The sequence below is a fragment of the Argentina silus genome (genome assembly GCF_951799395.1).
Source record: "Argentina silus genome assembly, chromosome: 4".
Classification (NCBI taxonomy): Eukaryota; Metazoa; Chordata; class Actinopteri; order Argentiniformes; family Argentinidae; genus Argentina; species Argentina silus.
In genome coordinates this window covers 6,060,786-6,078,095 of record NC_139658.1, presented here as the reverse complement: position 1 = coordinate 6,078,095, position 17,310 = coordinate 6,060,786, and the positions used below count along the sequence as shown (strand labels likewise).

At 43.8% G+C, this 17,310-nt stretch overlaps 1 protein-coding gene across 1 annotated transcript in view; it reads right to left on the bottom strand.

The window, feature by feature from the left end:
* Positions 1 to 3,142: 3,142 nt before the first annotated feature.
* cacna2d3 (calcium channel, voltage dependent, alpha2/delta subunit 3) overlaps positions 3,143 to 17,310 on the bottom strand; it is a gene marked incomplete at its 5' end in the record, with an annotated part of 28,900 nt that continues 14,732 nt past the window's right edge. The window contains 27 exons of the mRNA XM_083668438.1: positions 3,143 to 3,668; positions 3,893 to 4,001; positions 4,484 to 4,594; positions 4,823 to 4,940; positions 5,083 to 5,138; positions 5,473 to 5,513; positions 5,661 to 5,736; positions 5,854 to 5,924; positions 6,052 to 6,114; positions 6,304 to 6,348; positions 6,461 to 6,522; positions 6,615 to 6,692; positions 7,608 to 7,729; positions 7,882 to 7,977; positions 8,315 to 8,408; positions 8,623 to 8,720; positions 8,844 to 8,889; positions 9,055 to 9,122; positions 9,246 to 9,307; positions 9,430 to 9,501; positions 9,691 to 9,774; positions 10,959 to 11,033; positions 11,210 to 11,290; positions 11,402 to 11,479; positions 13,422 to 13,555; positions 14,592 to 14,670; positions 16,231 to 16,344. Of these exons, the coding sequence (XP_083524564.1) occupies positions 3,576 to 3,668; positions 3,893 to 4,001; positions 4,484 to 4,594; positions 4,823 to 4,940; positions 5,083 to 5,138; positions 5,473 to 5,513; positions 5,661 to 5,736; positions 5,854 to 5,924; positions 6,052 to 6,114; positions 6,304 to 6,348; positions 6,461 to 6,522; positions 6,615 to 6,692; positions 7,608 to 7,729; positions 7,882 to 7,977; positions 8,315 to 8,408; positions 8,623 to 8,720; positions 8,844 to 8,889; positions 9,055 to 9,122; positions 9,246 to 9,307; positions 9,430 to 9,501; positions 9,691 to 9,774; positions 10,959 to 11,033; positions 11,210 to 11,290; positions 11,402 to 11,479; positions 13,422 to 13,555; positions 14,592 to 14,670; positions 16,231 to 16,344 (2,226 nt within the window). The 3' untranslated portion in view covers positions 3,143 to 3,575. The remainder of the gene's footprint in view (positions 3,669 to 3,892; positions 4,002 to 4,483; positions 4,595 to 4,822; positions 4,941 to 5,082; positions 5,139 to 5,472; positions 5,514 to 5,660; positions 5,737 to 5,853; positions 5,925 to 6,051; positions 6,115 to 6,303; positions 6,349 to 6,460; positions 6,523 to 6,614; positions 6,693 to 7,607; positions 7,730 to 7,881; positions 7,978 to 8,314; positions 8,409 to 8,622; positions 8,721 to 8,843; positions 8,890 to 9,054; positions 9,123 to 9,245; positions 9,308 to 9,429; positions 9,502 to 9,690; positions 9,775 to 10,958; positions 11,034 to 11,209; positions 11,291 to 11,401; positions 11,480 to 13,421; positions 13,556 to 14,591; positions 14,671 to 16,230; positions 16,345 to 17,310) is intronic.

The following is a 17,310-nucleotide window of genomic DNA, read 5'->3' as shown; positions in this document are numbered from 1 at the left end:
CCAACCTCCACCTGCTTTGGTTCTGCTCTGTCTATAACTATCAGGGGGTTGATAGATGTATGGGCTCCCTGCCATGTAATATACATGTATTTGTACAGGGAGCTCTCAAAAGAGTGGAGCCTTCCAAATATGCAAAGCCTAATTGTATCACCATTTTATATTGAATAAATGGTTAAACTAAGACGGAAGTGTTGTAAAAATGTAAACATCATCTCTGCTTACTGAGTAGTGCATGTGCATATAGGACTTCAAAGGTCCACAACAAGTGTAGTAAAGTCAGATCGTCCAGTCCATGTGAGTATCCTTTACTTTCAACCTGGCAAAATGCATATTTGATGAATAACTCACCGTTGCTGTTGCGTTATTCCTTTATTATCTCTATTCTCAAGGTTTTACTCCTGGTTCTACTTTGCCCACCAGCACCACAGTGAATCCCATTGAAGGTGTGTCGGCTCTCCGCCTCAATTTCCCATTCATGAATAGAAATGACTCACTCAAATCAAGCAGCTCATATATTTCATTATGCATCAGATGCTGATTGCATCAATCCCGTCCTGTAAAAAACCTTTACTCTTGTGTTATCTGTCATGATTACTAATTGCTTTTCAATAGGTTCAAATACTGGGTATACATCGACTTCTGGTACTCCAGAACATCCAACTACAAGTGAGTGAGCCTTCTAGGTTTGGAAGGATGTATTATGGCCTATGTATCAGTACCCTAATGTATCCACCCTAGTGGGAAGTCATATTGACCATAGGAATTAGTGCTTAGTAACTGTCATGATGTCACCAAACAGCAATGCAGGTTCGCCAGGCAGCAGTGGGTGTGGCCTCTGGAGTGGTTGTGTTCCTGCTGGGATTGACAGCTGGCTGTCTCTGCAGGAGGACTAGTGAGTACAAGGATCTGTTGACATGGGCTAAGCCTAGTAAATCTATAACCATGTGTTCCCTTTGGTCCTATTATATATCCAGTAATATTATTTATTGAGCTTGATTTATTTTTTCAGAGAAAAAAGATTCTCAGAGGTAAGAATACCTGTTTTGTGGATTGTTTCATGTAAGTTTCTATCTTGACCTTTTATTTTGTTCATGATGAGATCCTCTCATTAGAACCTTTTTGTCCTATGGTCTCCTCTCTCTCTTAGGCAGCCAACAGCCAACCCTGATGACTACCGTCAATGTATGTTCCTAAATTAATAAAACAACAAACACCACACATCTCAGACTAACATCATGTTTGTTACGATGGTTGTATTTATTTTGGTTTCTGTTGTAGATGATTTTCTGTCAATGGGCGCTGTGAGCAGTGGAGGCTTGGTGAGTATGGAGCATTACAGTGGTGTTTTGCACCTTTGACTGCCAGATGTGGGAGGATCTCAGGGTGAAGTAAGAAGGCATTTATTATCAATCAATTTGTCTATAATAAGGATATCCCTCTCTTTCTTGTAGGTGGATGCAGGGAATGCTGGGACCTTCAGCCTGGTCACCTATGTGAAGTCAATATATATGTCCTCAGCTTAGTCATTTCAGTTCAGGCAGAAAACAAAGTCTTTGGTTCACATGCTGACCATGGTGGCAACACAGGAGCTCATATATTAATGTTAATTTATACATTTAAGTAGCTACACTATGGTTTATTAATCATACATTTTGCTGAATCTATGACATCAAGGAATGCAGTTAGAGCAGTTCGTTTGAGCATCTCCGTCAGAACATTAGGACAAGATGTTAATACTTTAATTACATCAACACCAGTGCTTCTACTGCTTCTGTAGTACCTGAGCTGGCGCAAGGTAACAGTTAGATATCATTTACTATAGCAGTCTTTTTTTACTCTCTCTTTTTTCTAGTCTGATATATACCACGCATACTGCTCAACCCCTGATTGGCCAGCCAAGTCAGCTCAACAGGATATGGTGTACAGCGAGTTTGTTTCTCACACACATCTCAAAATACACCTCTGTCTTTCATGATGGCCAACTTTGACAAGAAGATCATCACTTTAAACCAGGGTTGTGTTCCAATTCTCTTCCCTTCACCCTGAAGTGTGCACTCATACACTTTCCCATTCTCATGCATTTAAATTAAAAGCATTGGGTTGGTACAAGCATGGCTGGAGAAAGTTTCCACCATATTCCTTACACCTGTCCATTCCTTTTAAATCCATTTGGGATTCAAAAGAAGGGTAGAGAATTGGATCACAACCCTGGTTTAACAAGTGGAAATCCCACAATCATCCTGTGATGTCATTGGCCCATTATGGTTACATGTGTTTTAGGGTTGTTGTTATTATGTTAATATTTTATATGTACTTTAAGTAAGACTGTTAAGACATACATTAGTGGTTCAACATTTCTTTTTCTTGTTCATCTCACAGTATTTCAACAAAAAAAATAAGTTCCAGAAGAAACTTTGTGGGCTTTTTCGTGTCCATAGAACTCCATGTTAAAAAGTGCACTTTCAAGTTTGTAATATTTAAAAAGTGTAATAGGTATCAAAACCAAAAGTCATAGCAACGCAAGTTAGACCTCTCTGCACATTTTAAAGTTGGATTGATGTGAATAGCTTAAAAGTTGTAGGAGGAGTAGCAGGTGGAAGGAATAATAATAATAAGTATGTCAAAGAACAATAGTTGGACTTGCTGAAGGAAGTGGGCTCACGCTAAAATATGCCCTACATAAAACACGTACATAAAGACAAATAGTGTGAACAGTGACACAAACACATCACACCTCAAAAACCACCTGAAAGTAACATAGTAAAAAAGAGAACTGATGGACAGTTGATAGAAAATAGGTATTTGTATTTATTTAGCAGCTTTCTCAAAGGTAGAGTTGGGGTTATGGGAAGGGCTCAACATTAGGTGTTATGGTTACAGTTATTATAACATTATTTAAAACAGGCAAATGTTCACATTTTCAGAATGCAGGCAGAGCTCAGAACTTTACTTCTTTCATGGAACGTAAATGTATTATTTTATTCTCCTTTTAACATGCATCTTTTGCTCTGTGAAATCTGCTATAAAAATGAGAAGCAGGCAGAATAAAATTACTTTAACCATTCCCTTATCTCTGCTGATATTTTACATGATCCCTGTCATAACCCAAAAGACAGAATCGGATTCTTCAAGATAAAGCAAAACACATTTAACTAACTAAATTGTTCTAAAATGTTGTTTTAATCAATTCCTTGCCAGTTGTATAAACACATTTCTTCTAAGGCTCTTTTTTATAATCCTTTCTCCAGTCCACATAACAACTAAGTCAGAAAAACAGACTCTTGTTATTATATACTGCAGTAGTTATAAAGGAACATTTACTTTCTTTGCTCCAGATTCTCCAAATTGTGTTAGTTGTCTCTCTGCTGAACAGCACAATGCATGATCATTTGTAATACCTGTTGGTGATAAGCAGGGAGTATTCTAATTGGTAATGTTCCCTGTTGGATGAGCAAGTTATGTTCTGCTTGGCCATGTTCCCTATGCATTGTAAGCTTCTGTTGGGGTGTTGTAGCTGGTCTTTGTCTCTGTCTGTCTCCATTGTTGGGTCCAGGGTAGATGGGGCTCAGGTGTGGTCACCTGCTGATGAGAGTGGCCAGTAGGGGGAACAGTGCTGCTGTGAGGGGGGCAGAGAGGCCTGTTGCTGCTCCACACTCCATGGCATTCTCCTACAAAGACACAGGGAGGATTTACAGGAGATACAAACCGTATACAGGCATTCACATACATGCAAGCAGTCATGTACCTACCCACACACTGAGCACAGAGCAGAGCTTGTATGCTCTCACACACTCACAACACACACACACACACACACACACACACACACACACACACACACACACACACACACACACACACACACACACACACACACACACACACACAGTACCTCTGGGTGGAAAGGATGACACGATTCTGGCCTCTTCCTGTCCTTCTGAAACTTCAGTCTGTCACATTTGAGAGACTCATTGTGTTCACAGGGGTTAAGGACAGAAATACTGATGAACAAAACCTCAGATTCCTCAGATAGGTTCACATGCAACTGTGGTCACACTCATCATTTCTACAGAACAACATAATTATAGCATGATGTGAAAACCAAACTGCAATGCTCACTTCAAAAATACCACTATGAGAAACATATTCAGATCCTCTCTTTATAACGTACTTCAAGAGCTGTTGTGTTGTTAACATTTGTATGACTCTATTTGTACATCATACAAATATTTTCGGGAAATCATAAAACCATAACCATATGTGTTACCCGACACAAAAGCGAGAGTGAGCATTAATAAAATAAAATCAACAAAAAATAATTTGTGTTCCTAAAAAAAAGAAAGAAAAAGAAAAAGTGCCTAAACTGATTACAACGTGCCTTTCATCAATTTATAACTTACAGTTTCTACTGTACACCTGACCAACGCACTCCTACCCCTTTCATTTAGCCATTTAATTCCATAACACTGAGGAAAGGATATACATGATCTCGATTGGCTCCATGGATACCGGGGGGGCGGAGCTACAGTCACACTTGTTGTCCACAACGACCATGAAGAGGTTACTGCTGGGAATCTGTTGAATAACAAATGACCTGCAGTCGAGGAGGAGGAGAGAGAGACAGTCCACATAAATATCTATGCAGTTGGCGTTAAACTGAGTCATGTTTAAGGCAAGGGGGATAATAGCACAGGTCTGATTATTGGGAAAAATACATGGCCCTACTCATGTTAATCTCCTGATATAATATCTTGTATAATATGTGCACCTTAAACATGGATACATCTACAGTATCTACAGTAGGTAAATCTATTCCTAGTACCTGACACAGCCCTCACAGTCGATGTTGCCGGTGGTCTCTTTGATGGTGCGTTCAGAGACAAAGGCAGGGTACTCTGTGTCACATGGCACCATCATGGTCTTTCCCCGAGATCTTTGGGCTGGAAGTGGGACATTCAACCATTAAAATACAGATGAACACAAATTCATCACACACACGCACATGCACACGCACACGCACACGCACACACACACACGCACACACACACACACACACACACACACACGCACACACCAAATCACCTTTGACAGAGAGGTCAACATTCCACCAGCTGTACAGGTTAAACTCCAGCAGAAAACTGAAGAGGAGAGCACAAGCATTAAGCACATTCAAAAACACATTAAATAATACACTCACCGAACACTTTATTAGGAACACCTGTACACCTTCTCATAGTGGAGGTGGTGTAATGGTGTGAGGAATGTTTTCTTAGCACACTTTGGGCCCATCTTGTGGAATCAATGCCATGAAGAATTGAGGCTGTTTTGAGAGCAAAGGGAGGCCCTACCCATTATTAATATAGTGTTCCTAATAAAGTGTTCAGTGAGTGTGTTAATATGTACTATATCAATACTATGAATATCAATCGTTTATTTTCCTATCCTATTATAAGATGGTGGTATTGTTCTCACATGACAAGTTCAGTCAGGAGCCATTTCACGACAGAGAAAGGCTGAAAGAAAGAAGAGGAAGGTTTTAACCGCAAGGCAAGACCATGATAACCACATTGACAACTGACAAACATGCTGTGGAAGGAACGACACTGGAAATGTTTGGTGACTGGACTTATGTCAGATTATGCCTTAGATAGAGTGCTTACGTCAGATAACGTGCGTGCACTGTCGCTGCTTCTGGCATACTCTTTACAGACAGCCTGGTAGTCATACAGAGTGATCCTACGAAGAGGAGAGAATACAGGCATTGAGTGTCTGTGTAGGCCATGGATGTGTGTGACTGTGTGTGCGTGTATGACAGAGAGAGAGAGAGAGACTGGGTGTGACTGCTCCTCCAACCTTTTGAAGGACCCCATGAGGAGTAGCTTGTTCATAACAGCACCCTCCACTTCTCCAAAGAAGAGCCCTGTCTGAGAAAGAAGAGTTTTTTTCAAAGGCAAATGTCATTGGAGCTGCGTAACACACGCACACGCACACGCGCGCACACACACATACACACACACACACACACACACACACGCACACACACACACGTACCTGAGAGTAGTCCTCTGTGACCAAGATGAAGCCATTGTTGTCTATGAGGTAACACTTAATGTCCTGACAGAGAAGAAGATAGGAAAATCAATACACATCATCACATACAAATGAAATCAGAGCAAGAGAAAGAAAAACAAGAGAAAGACTACAATACAGTTGAGACAGGAAGTACAACAGCCGAGACAGGAAGATAAATACAGCTTGAGCAGAAGCAGGAAGTGCCATGAGAGTGACAGGGATGGCTCTCACCTCGTTATCACAGCTGATGGTGCATTTCCCATCCAAAGCAGCACACTGAATTGACAAAGTATGAATCAATTAATTGAGTAAACAGTAAATCACATCTGACAGAACTAGAGTTTGAACCAGTAAATCATGTACTAATTCCTGTGTGTGTCTAGTCTACCTGTCTGCTGGCGGTCCAGAACTTTCTCTGAAAGAAATCCAGTTTCATCTGGATTCCTACAGCTGAGGACACAAACAAAAACACAAACAAATCACGCATTGACCGTTTGACAAAGGAGTTGTACCTTAAATAATATTTTGAGACCTTACTGTACCAGCGACAATAGGAGACTTTCTGTCATCAAGGAGCTGAATGGCGGTGCTGGCCAAAACCACACTTTTATTATCTGACCCTGTAGATACATACCAAAGGAACAGACATTAGCCTCAATCAACACAAGTTTCATGAATAAAATATAATCTTTTGATGGAAGATTTTAGGACATATTTAATGCTGTTTATAACCTAACCACCACCATCAATCACTATTTTCCACATAATATCACCAATGGGTCAACCAAAGCAGCAAAAATGGTAGACTCCTTTTCTACCCACTAGATGTCACCCTACCCATAGCTTTGCAAACACAGCATCCACCACAGTAAGCCACTCTCTAACTGGGAATAACATGGAATACCAGCAGTAGAGCCAGTACTCTATGTTTGAAATGATTCTAGCATGCAGAAAGTGTGATGGATTCCGTGATAAAACAGCACAGGTAATGACAGGGCAGAGACCCTTGGGACAGTCCTTTAGTGTGGTAGTTGTTAGTAGTAGAGGTATTAACGTGCCTAGGGGATAAGAGCAGGGAGAGCAGTTCTAATAACAGAGAACAGTGAGATCCTGATCTCCATCTCCTCCTCCCCGAGGGCAGAAAGTGGGGCACATTAATTACACACGACGTTGAGGGAGATGAGCTGCATTGCCTATCAGAGAATAGCGAACAACTCCACCACACTCAACAGAGATAAACATGTAAGATGAAATACAGAGAAATATTTTCAAATAGAAAATACACTTTGTTGACATGAAATCACAGGATAGAAGGAGGGAACTGGAATCGGGTAACTTGAAGAATTACAAGAGAACCACACAATGCACAGGGCACAAGAAAATGTATGTTTAGATTAATATAGACACTGTATATGTAGGGCAGCAGGGAGGTTATGTTTAACAACGAGGGGCAGATAAAGATGTATTCAGCAGGTGTGGTGGGTGGGTGCGTATCTGGATCCAGTAATATTAGGTTTTGTTAACAGTTTGCATACCAGAGCTGAATGGGATGGAGTAGACGAAGGTTCCAGGGACCTGCTCTGCTGCTCTCTTGTACCACAGGGGGAAGTGGTCAGCGTTGAACACACCCTCCTTATCCTCCGCTGTCAGGAAGTCTCTGAGAATATACAGGAAAGCACAAAGGATCAAGAGGAGACAAACTACAACGCAAATTACAAATCATCTATTAAATTTGAATTAGTCACTGTGGCACTGATTTGTCTTAGTGTTGCGCTCACTGAATTGTCATATGCTCAGTATTGTACTCACTGATTGGAAAGATGCTCTGGGACAACAAACAGGTTAGTTCTGGAGAGGCCAGTGCGTGTGCCCAGGTAGGCAATCTCCACTCCTTTGTCTGAGTTCCTGCACACATGATGGAAACCAACAAGTATGTAAGGGGAGATAAGGGTGAAGGTGACCGTAGGATGAGGCTGTGTACATGGGTCGTGATGCCACACAGTGTGTATATTATCTGTGATTATTGCAACTGTATTCAATAATAAACTCCATTGAACTGTATGAATACAAATCAATAAAGAGAATGATAAAAACAGAGATACAGAGTGATTGTGATGGAGTTGACGTGTGTGGGTTTGGGTTTGGGGGGGGGGGGGGGGGGTAATGGAGTTGGTGTGTGAAGGGTTTAGGGATGGCAGTAGAGTAGAGGTGTGTGGGTTGAATTGAGAAGGAGTTTGCTCACTCTGACTTATTGAGGGCCAGGCCAGTCCAATAGGCTTCCAGAGGAGCTGTGACCACAGCATCAAACAGCACTTCCTGAATCAACTCTCTGTCACCTGCAGCAGAGGGAGCGCTTCAGTCCAGGAGGAACACTACAACATCCTCTATACTGAACATACAGTACTATTACCAGTACTATTATACGAGTCACATAATCATAATTAACGAGACCACACATCATCATGGATAATATTATAAGATTAAGATTATATGATTTCCCAGGTTACGTAATTAAACATCAGTATAGATGCCCAGTGAGAGGTCACTCACATTTGAGGTTAGGCTTGCGGCCGGTCAGATAGAGCTTGATGGCCTGTATCTGGGTTAGGTAACGGTGCTCATGGTGCTCGTCTGTGTTGCAGTAAGTCCTGTGGTCCGAGTAGACAGACATACAGTGCTGTTATGTCAGAGGCCTCAACACGCCTGTTGAACTGAGTGCAATAACCTACATAACGCATGAATACACCCCTCCTCCATAACCCCTGCATTACCATTCGTCTGCCAGTGCGACATCTGGCTGTTCCAGGTCATGGAGTCCTGAAAAATACACAGGCATCAGTGACGCTTCAGCAATGCCAATCTGTGCGCTCTGCTATATGCCCCTACGGACAGACCTGCAGGTCCTGATGAAGCTCTCTTAGTTCACTGAGTGGGTGAATAAGGGAGGGAGGGAGCATGAGAATAAGTGAAAGTGACTCTTACCTGCTTCCACCGACACATTTCCCCTGAAGAAGAACTTGCCGTGACCTTGGGACAAAGCCACCCCGACACTGAATACAGAAACACACACGGCAGGGGAACTTTCAGAGAAAGTCAACAGTGGAGACTAACAATGCAACAAAAGAAAAAAAATTAGAGGTTGAATGAAAACAAATGAGTGATATCTCCCCCACCTGAATGGAGTTCCCTTGATGTCAGTGTAAAAGTAGTCATTGTGCATCTTCAGGACACGTTTCTGAAAACCGGGAGAAGAGCAGGGCAACGTGAGGTCTTATCCAGGCCACACGGAGCGAATAGTCAATGAATAGTCAAAAGTCAACAGTCATTGTGAGAGTCATCCTGCATCTCCAGTCTCACCCCTTTGTCCACAGTCTTCTTCACCTCCATGGAGAAAGTGCCTCTCTTTCTGTTGACCATGGCATTGCGCAGCTGAAACATAAACCACAGAACAACAATCAAGATGTAAGGAGTACATGCTCTGTACGTGTATTCTACTTAGTATTAGGGACGTGAGGTAGATAGAAACTATAGTCATAGTTTTAGTTCAAGTTAGATAGATCTTTAGTTCAGAATCAGATGTGTGTGTGAGGTCTTTGTTATTTCAGTGTTCAGACATACAAAGTCATCTTTGTCCTCCCACTCCACCTCAGACAGGTCCACACTGCTGTAGTTGGGCTTCCTCCTCTTCTTGCCCTCCTGGTACTGCACAGAGAACACAGGATGCCCACTTTAACCATACTGTACATGAGTCACTTTTCTGTGTCACCTAACAATGATAAGCCACAAGTTAGCGGTATTCACTGCAATGAATTTGGTGTTGTTGGTAACCTACTTAGCCCTCAGAGTATTTGAGCAAGTGTGAAGTGCAAAGTGTTTTATCTAAAGCTATATTCAGACTAGGATCCTACTGCATGAGAAATTAGTGGATTCAAAATCGTTCTGGCAAGAGTCTCACACACATAGTCCTGCTTACGCAACACCAGTGTTGATAAACTGTTGCTGCAGTGCTGTCCAAAATATAAATGTGCTCAGTTCAACAACCAATAATGTGATACTGTATACTGTAAATATCCAGTCTAATCCAGGCCCTAACAGAGCAAACAGTCCAGTCCAATACAGTCTGGCTCTACTCAGCATTGACCATCACAGTCACAGCACAGTCTAATGCACAAAGAAACGCCCACAAAGAAACACACACTAACAAACACGCACAACTGCACAGAGAGGAACTACATTGACACGGCACACAGATCCACTAGCACATAGTTCCAGTGGAACCCAGGGTCCCAGAGTGAGTGGCTGTGGTCTCTGTCAGGGGGCATTACCTCGGGTTAAGCTGAGGCCAGCCAGCCTATGAATGGCCGTTATCCCTGCATGCATACATCAAAGGAAAAGGTGGGGATTACAGACCACATCCTCCCATTGAGCCTCCCAGCCTGCCACTGTATGTAACTGACACACATGCACTGCATGTGCCTGTGCTAAACACACGTTAGTCATATCACAGACAAGCGGGTCAGTTCACCAAAGCTCAGTCGAACACAGAGTTCAATGGGTGATTATATCCACATAAAATATCCAACATATCTATCAATTATCTTTGATCACCACAGTGGTGACAGTGTACAGTATGCACATTGATTCAATGCAGGGGGGTAGTATCAATATAAAACATACAGTTGGGCATGCTTTCATTTGTAGAAAATAATAATACAAACCTGTATACAGTATACAATAACAGCTTTCTACAGATTACAAGGTGGATAATAGTAGGCTAAATATGAGGGTTTAGACTGGGCATGGTAGGTTAAGTGTAGTTGTTGTGACAGAGCTAGGGTTAAGGGATTAACATGGTGTGAGTGTGTTTAGAGGACAGATGATGTTACCAGGGGCCTCAGGTCCGGATGGGTCAGGATGTAGCCGTTGTTTGTGATGGCAAATACGTAACCGTGTATACCCAGCTGGAGGCACAACAAATAGGTTAGAGATATTTGATTACATGAAGTACAGTAAAGTAATCAGTACATATCACAACATAACATTTCATACATTTTCATCAGTCACACATTTGGGGTAGACCCTCACATACAGTACATACAGTACACACACACACATACACACAGGTTTTGTCCAGTACCAGATGTTTCGGGATGATCTTCATGAGTTCCTGGAGAGGAATGTCCGTGCCTACTACCCCTAACAGAATACCCTGGTTCCTCTGCAAACAGAGAGTAGAGACAGAGAGAGACTCTGTAAGTATTACACAGGCGCGCTTGAATGGACACACGCACAAATACATGCTTGCTCACTCACTCACCCACTCACTCACCGTCTCGTTCTTGGTGCTGAACACAGGCATGGCTACTGTAGTCATCAGACTGGGGCCACCCTTCTTGGGTCTTCTGAGCTGAGAGAGGGTATAGCAGTGACAGAGAGGGGTTAATGGGACTCCAGTTACTGTAAGTTGAGACTGATGCTAAATGCTATGCTAATATCAATGTGTTCATACGCAACACAGTCCAGGGCCACTTTCATCAAACAAGTGCTGTATGCTGTATGTCAAATGATGTTCCTGTAAAATAAAAGCGAGGCTCCAGTGCAAGACTATTGTAGATGTTGCCCCTGGTTTTAAATGCAGCTTTTGTTAGACTGGCACCGCTGTGTCTTGCCCAGTGAGAGGCTCTTGTTTGGCTGAGAGCGGGCTATGCTCAGCAGGATAAGAACTGACATGATTAAACACATGAGCTCACTGAAAGTAGGTCTGCAATTCCCTCACCTCACAAGCTCATGGACACAGCTGTGTATGTGTGTGTGTGTGTGTGTGCGTGTGTGTGTGTGTGTGTTTGTGTGTGTGTGTGTGTGTGTGTGTGTGTGTGTGTGTGTGTGTGTGTGTGTGTGTGTGTGTGTGTGTGTGTGTGTGTGTGAAAGACGGGAAGTATGCGTACTGTATGTTCACAAGTGTATACATGTGTAGGACAGAGGCAGTGAACTGTGAAGAGTCGGAGTGCGTGTAGCTGCCGGCTGGACAAAATGTTTGATGGATGGTCCCTCAATCGACCACCCCACTCACTCCTAATGTAGCCCCTAATGCCCACTGCCCAGTCTACACCAGCACAGGTAACTCCCAGTTCAACAGAGAGGGGCTTAGAGAAGAAGACACACAAGGAACATCCTGCAGCAGACACTAGAGAGCTTTCAGGGAAACGACCTTGTGCTACCCCCCCCCCCTCCCTCTCTCTTCCTCTCTGCCCCGCCCCCTCTCTCCCTCTCTCTTCCTCTCTGCCCCCCCCCCCCTTTCTCTCTGCTCCAATGTCAGTTTTATTATGGGCTTTAGGAGATAAAAGGCAATGATCCACAGCATGATGAATGGTGTGTCTCTGTGGCTGAGATACAGGAGCACACACTCCAGAGGACAATCCGCCAACCCTCACTTCTGTGTGTGGATATGTGTGTGTTTGTGTGTGTGTGTGTGTGTGTGTGTGTGTGTGTGTGTGTGTGTGTGTGTGTGTGTGTGTGTATATGTGTGTCAGCAGTCTTGGACAGTCCCCATACTGAGCAGAACCAAAGCTTTACAAATAACCGTGGGCTGTACTGCAATGCCTTAACCGTACAGAAGGAGGAGACACTCACCAGTCCACAAACAGGAACTGTGAAAAAAACTACCGAATGGCTTAAATTATTGCTACATTTAATGATAACTGTAAATGTACAGTATTTCCTAATGTGCATAACAATCATTTGAATACCAAGAATGCATTGCAATCAAATCCCATATTTATTTATTTTTGCGGAGGCCTTACCCTATGTGCCTGGGAAAGCTGCAGAGACAGAAAAGACAAATGAGGATTGAACTCTCCTGTACAACACTTTGATGTGCTGCTTTTGCACTTCCTGCATTATCATTCTGGGCACAGAACAGCAGAACAAGTCACGTGGGAAAATCCAACCCTGTTAATGAAGCTCATAATGAGGAATCACTCCAGCATCATGAAGGGTAATGATCAGAGAGGACACACACACACACACACACACACACACACACACACACACACACACACACACACACACACACACACACACACACACACACACACACACACACAGCTTTACTGTACTGTACCCGAACATGTACAGTATACACATAGAGTAGGAACACACCCCCACACACACACACGCAGGCAAGCATGCACACAGGCACGCACACACACAGGCACGCACGCACACAAGCACGCACGCACACAGGCACGCACGCACGCACATAAGACATACTCATTTTACACACACTCGCGCAGAAACATTTCACACTCACAATGATGACATACACACATGCAGAGACAAAGAGCACTCACAGTGCTGTCCACGTAGGCCTCAGTCCACACCGTGTCATGCTCATGGTCGATGACTTTGGGACGACTCATAACATGGAGATACCTCATCACATTCTCCGGAACATCAGCCAGAGTGGAGATCTGACTGAAATACCCTGAGGAAACACACACATACATTTCAAATACTGTGTTTGAGTCCACAATGAATTCAAGAGGTCATACAAATGCCATGGACAGATGTCCAAAATCTTGTAGTGCTACAGTATACAGTATACAGTACCATGGCATTTTGGCATGGAGCCGCTTGACTCGTATCAGCTCCACTGCCACCACAATCTCAGACAATGTTTCACATTAGACAAGAACGGGCATTTCACAGTAAGGGCCTGAGGAGGAGGGAGGTAGGGCTGTGCTCTCCAATCTCGCAGTGATCTGTTTTCCTGACTGTGCCATTCCCGTCCGGAGCGCCTTCATGCAGAGCGTGGGCACAGGGGAGCCATCAGCGGCAAGCAGCCAGAGGGAAATGCTCTGACAGGAAGAGGGATTACCTCTGACTGACCTCTGACCCTCCGGGTGTCACTTCACTGCTGCTCCACAGAGAGAGGCACAGCCAATCCCCAACACCCCGAACACACTCACGCATAAACACACTCACACTCACACCCTCCCCAACACACTCACACACCCTCTCCAACACACACACACCCTCCCCAACACACTCACACACCCTCCCCAACACACTCACACACCCTCCCCAACACACTCACACACCCTCCCCAACACACTCACACACCCTCTCCAACACACACACACACCCTCTCCAACACACTCACACACCCTCTCCAACACACTCACACACCCTCCCCAACACACACACACCCCCTCCCCAACACACACACACACACCCTCTCCAACACACACACACCCCCTCTCCAACACACTCACACACCCTCTCCAACACATTCACACACCGCCAGGCCCGCCTCCTTCCCTCTCAACACACACCACCGTCTGCCCCTCCTCCTTTTTCTTCTTCTTTGTGCTGTCCGACCCCTCACTCACTCCAACATCCCTATCACTGCCCCACCATCCTGACCTCCTGGCAACCCCTCTAACCTCACATTAACACACAGGCCCAACAATCTTGTCAGAGTTATTACATTGCATGAATAGAGGTTATCATGTCCAAACCTTTATTAGCACAGGCCATCCATTTGAGGTTATCAGCAAAGGCAGACTCTCGTCCAATCAGGTAAGGGAATATGCGCACCTGTGTAGAGGAGACAGAGATGTCAGCCATTTCAGTATGGGCTAAGATTTAAATAGCTAATACATAAACATGCACTCTGAAGCACCCACATAGTGCTCCATCTTCCTGCCCTGATTCTATCTGTCTATAGAAAACAGAATGGCTGTGCCTCTATAGGAAAGACCTAGAGCTCTCTAAGCTCTTTGCCTCCATCTCTCCTTCTCTCTTTTCCTGTACCATCCATTTTTCATTCTCTTTCTGTTATTCTCCCTCTCACTTTTTTTCTAACATCCATTCATCCCTTTCTGCATGTACATATTTCCTCAGATATGCATGTATGTATCAATCTTGAGTGACAGCACAGTGAGATAAGAGACAAGTCACATTCTCTCTGTGGCATATGGGAGCCAATCAGAAGGCCTCTGTGGACAAGGGGGGCAGTTCCAAGCATCCTGCATGGCTCATTGGCTCCAGATGCTATTCTAAACATATAGGAAGCAGAGTGAATGACTGCCAAATAATGCCCCTCAGGCTATGTGGGGGTGGATGGGATACATTGCCAAATACTGCCCCTTTGTGCACATGCTTGATAGGATTGGACAAAAGCCCCCTAAGCTGTTGTTTTTATTGCTCTGTGAATAGCACAGCAGTCCATTTCATTTCAATTGTATTTGTATAAAGGATATAGCCAGTCATTTGTCACTGCAAGCCTAACAAATGGTCCAGAAGCCTCCAGATGAAGCCAGCCTGGGGCAGCAAATCAGAGTCAAGAAAGAGGCTGTGAGAACATGAGAACACCCTGGGAGACGAGGAGCTCTAGAGAGTAAATACAATCCTGCTCCAGCAACGGCCAGGATGAGAGTTCATAGTTTGCATGAGTGCCTAATTCAGTCAACCCAGTCTGCTGTTCAGGTGGCTGGAGGTGACAAATGCCAATGAGTGCTCAATGAGACCTCACATTCCTCTTAATGTGTGATCAGTGTTAGTCAACTCCAGAGTCCTTCCTCTACTGCCACAGTAGCCCTACTGTCCTCATATGTATTTTCAGATTATTGAATAGGGGTTGGCACAGGATAAAATGCATGAAAAAACATTGACTTAAATAGGTAGTGCTTGTGGCGTCCCTTTTGGTTTAGTCAGCAGTTGGAAACATGGCGACCGCTCAGGGACTAAACCTGAACACACACTGCCCTTGAAAACGGTTCCCCATGACTCTCTGGCAAGGAGATGTGTCACACTGTGGTGGGTCAGCACTTTGGAGTACATGTTCATTGCTGTGGATTTACCATTACTGTGTTATGAGCTATAATGAAGTAAGAATCCAATTCCTCAAAACGTCAAGAAGGGAAATCCAACTGGCGCCACATATCAACGTGTTTAAATTGGTGAAAGCATTTAAAGCCTCAAAGGAAGAAAAATGCACAAAGAGCAGACATTTCGGGGAAAGAAATCGATTCACAATGGGGGTCAAAAAGAGAAATGGAGGCAATGGGAGAATGTGAAGTGTGTGTGTGTGTGTGTGTGTGTGAGAGAGAGAGAGAGAGAGAGAGAGAGACATCGAAGAGCTTTTCATTATCTTACCTTTCTGTCTGGCCAGTTGAACTTGGCAAAAACGTCATCGTACATCGCTGTCGCCCCGTCAGTCACAAGCATAATGGCCTGACTACACACACTGCCATGCCCAGTCTGGTTAAACTACAGAGAGAGAACACACAATGACTCAAACAAAGACACACAGATAAAGGCACACTTACACAGACACATTTCTATGAGACACACCATAACTAACTTCTTTCAAAGCAGCAAATCATTTACAGCATGGATTGAATTTAAATGATCTATTCATCTATTTGCTTGTTGTGCTAGGAAACTCAATGACATGAGCCAGACATGTTTTGAGGGCCACCTCCACTCATAGCACAGCCTGTAATGACTCTTTTTCACTGCGTCTGAAGATGTCCGATATTGGCGGCTGCAGGGCCGTCAGGGACTAAAACACAGATAATCTCTTTGTAAATAAACTGGGAAGTGCAGCCCACATTAATCTGATGGCAGAAGATGCATGGCGGTAATTAACTGGCTTATTGACCTGTGACAGAGTGAATGTGGAGAAATAGAGCTTTGTGCAGCGCCATTATCGCCGGCTAAAAGCTGCTGAGCTCTGCTGCTCCCAAACCACACCAGCAGCACAGTTCCCACACACACACACACACACACACAAACACACACACACACACACACACACACGCTGGATTTCAATGTCTCACACACATACACCCACAGTGGTCCCCATCCACACTGTGGATGAGCACATGGGTTGACCTTGGTATATGGTAATGTATGGTTATGTACAACACAATAAAGTACAGCATATGAAGCCAATGGTTGGTTTAATGAAAAACATCATGACTCCTTATTAAAGAGCTTTACAGCAGTACTCATACTCAGTCCACCTCGAGGAACATTATATGAAGATAAAGAGGTGCAACTCAGAGTGGCCATGCAAGTGAAGAGTACATGAAGGTATAGTATACTGTAGTAGATTAATGGGGTCCATGAGAGGATTATTTGGGGTATGTTTGGAATCACAGGGCTTAATTCAGTAGAGAAATACACTCCTTGTCTGGACTTCAGAATTCTGCCCTTCAGAGGTACATTTTC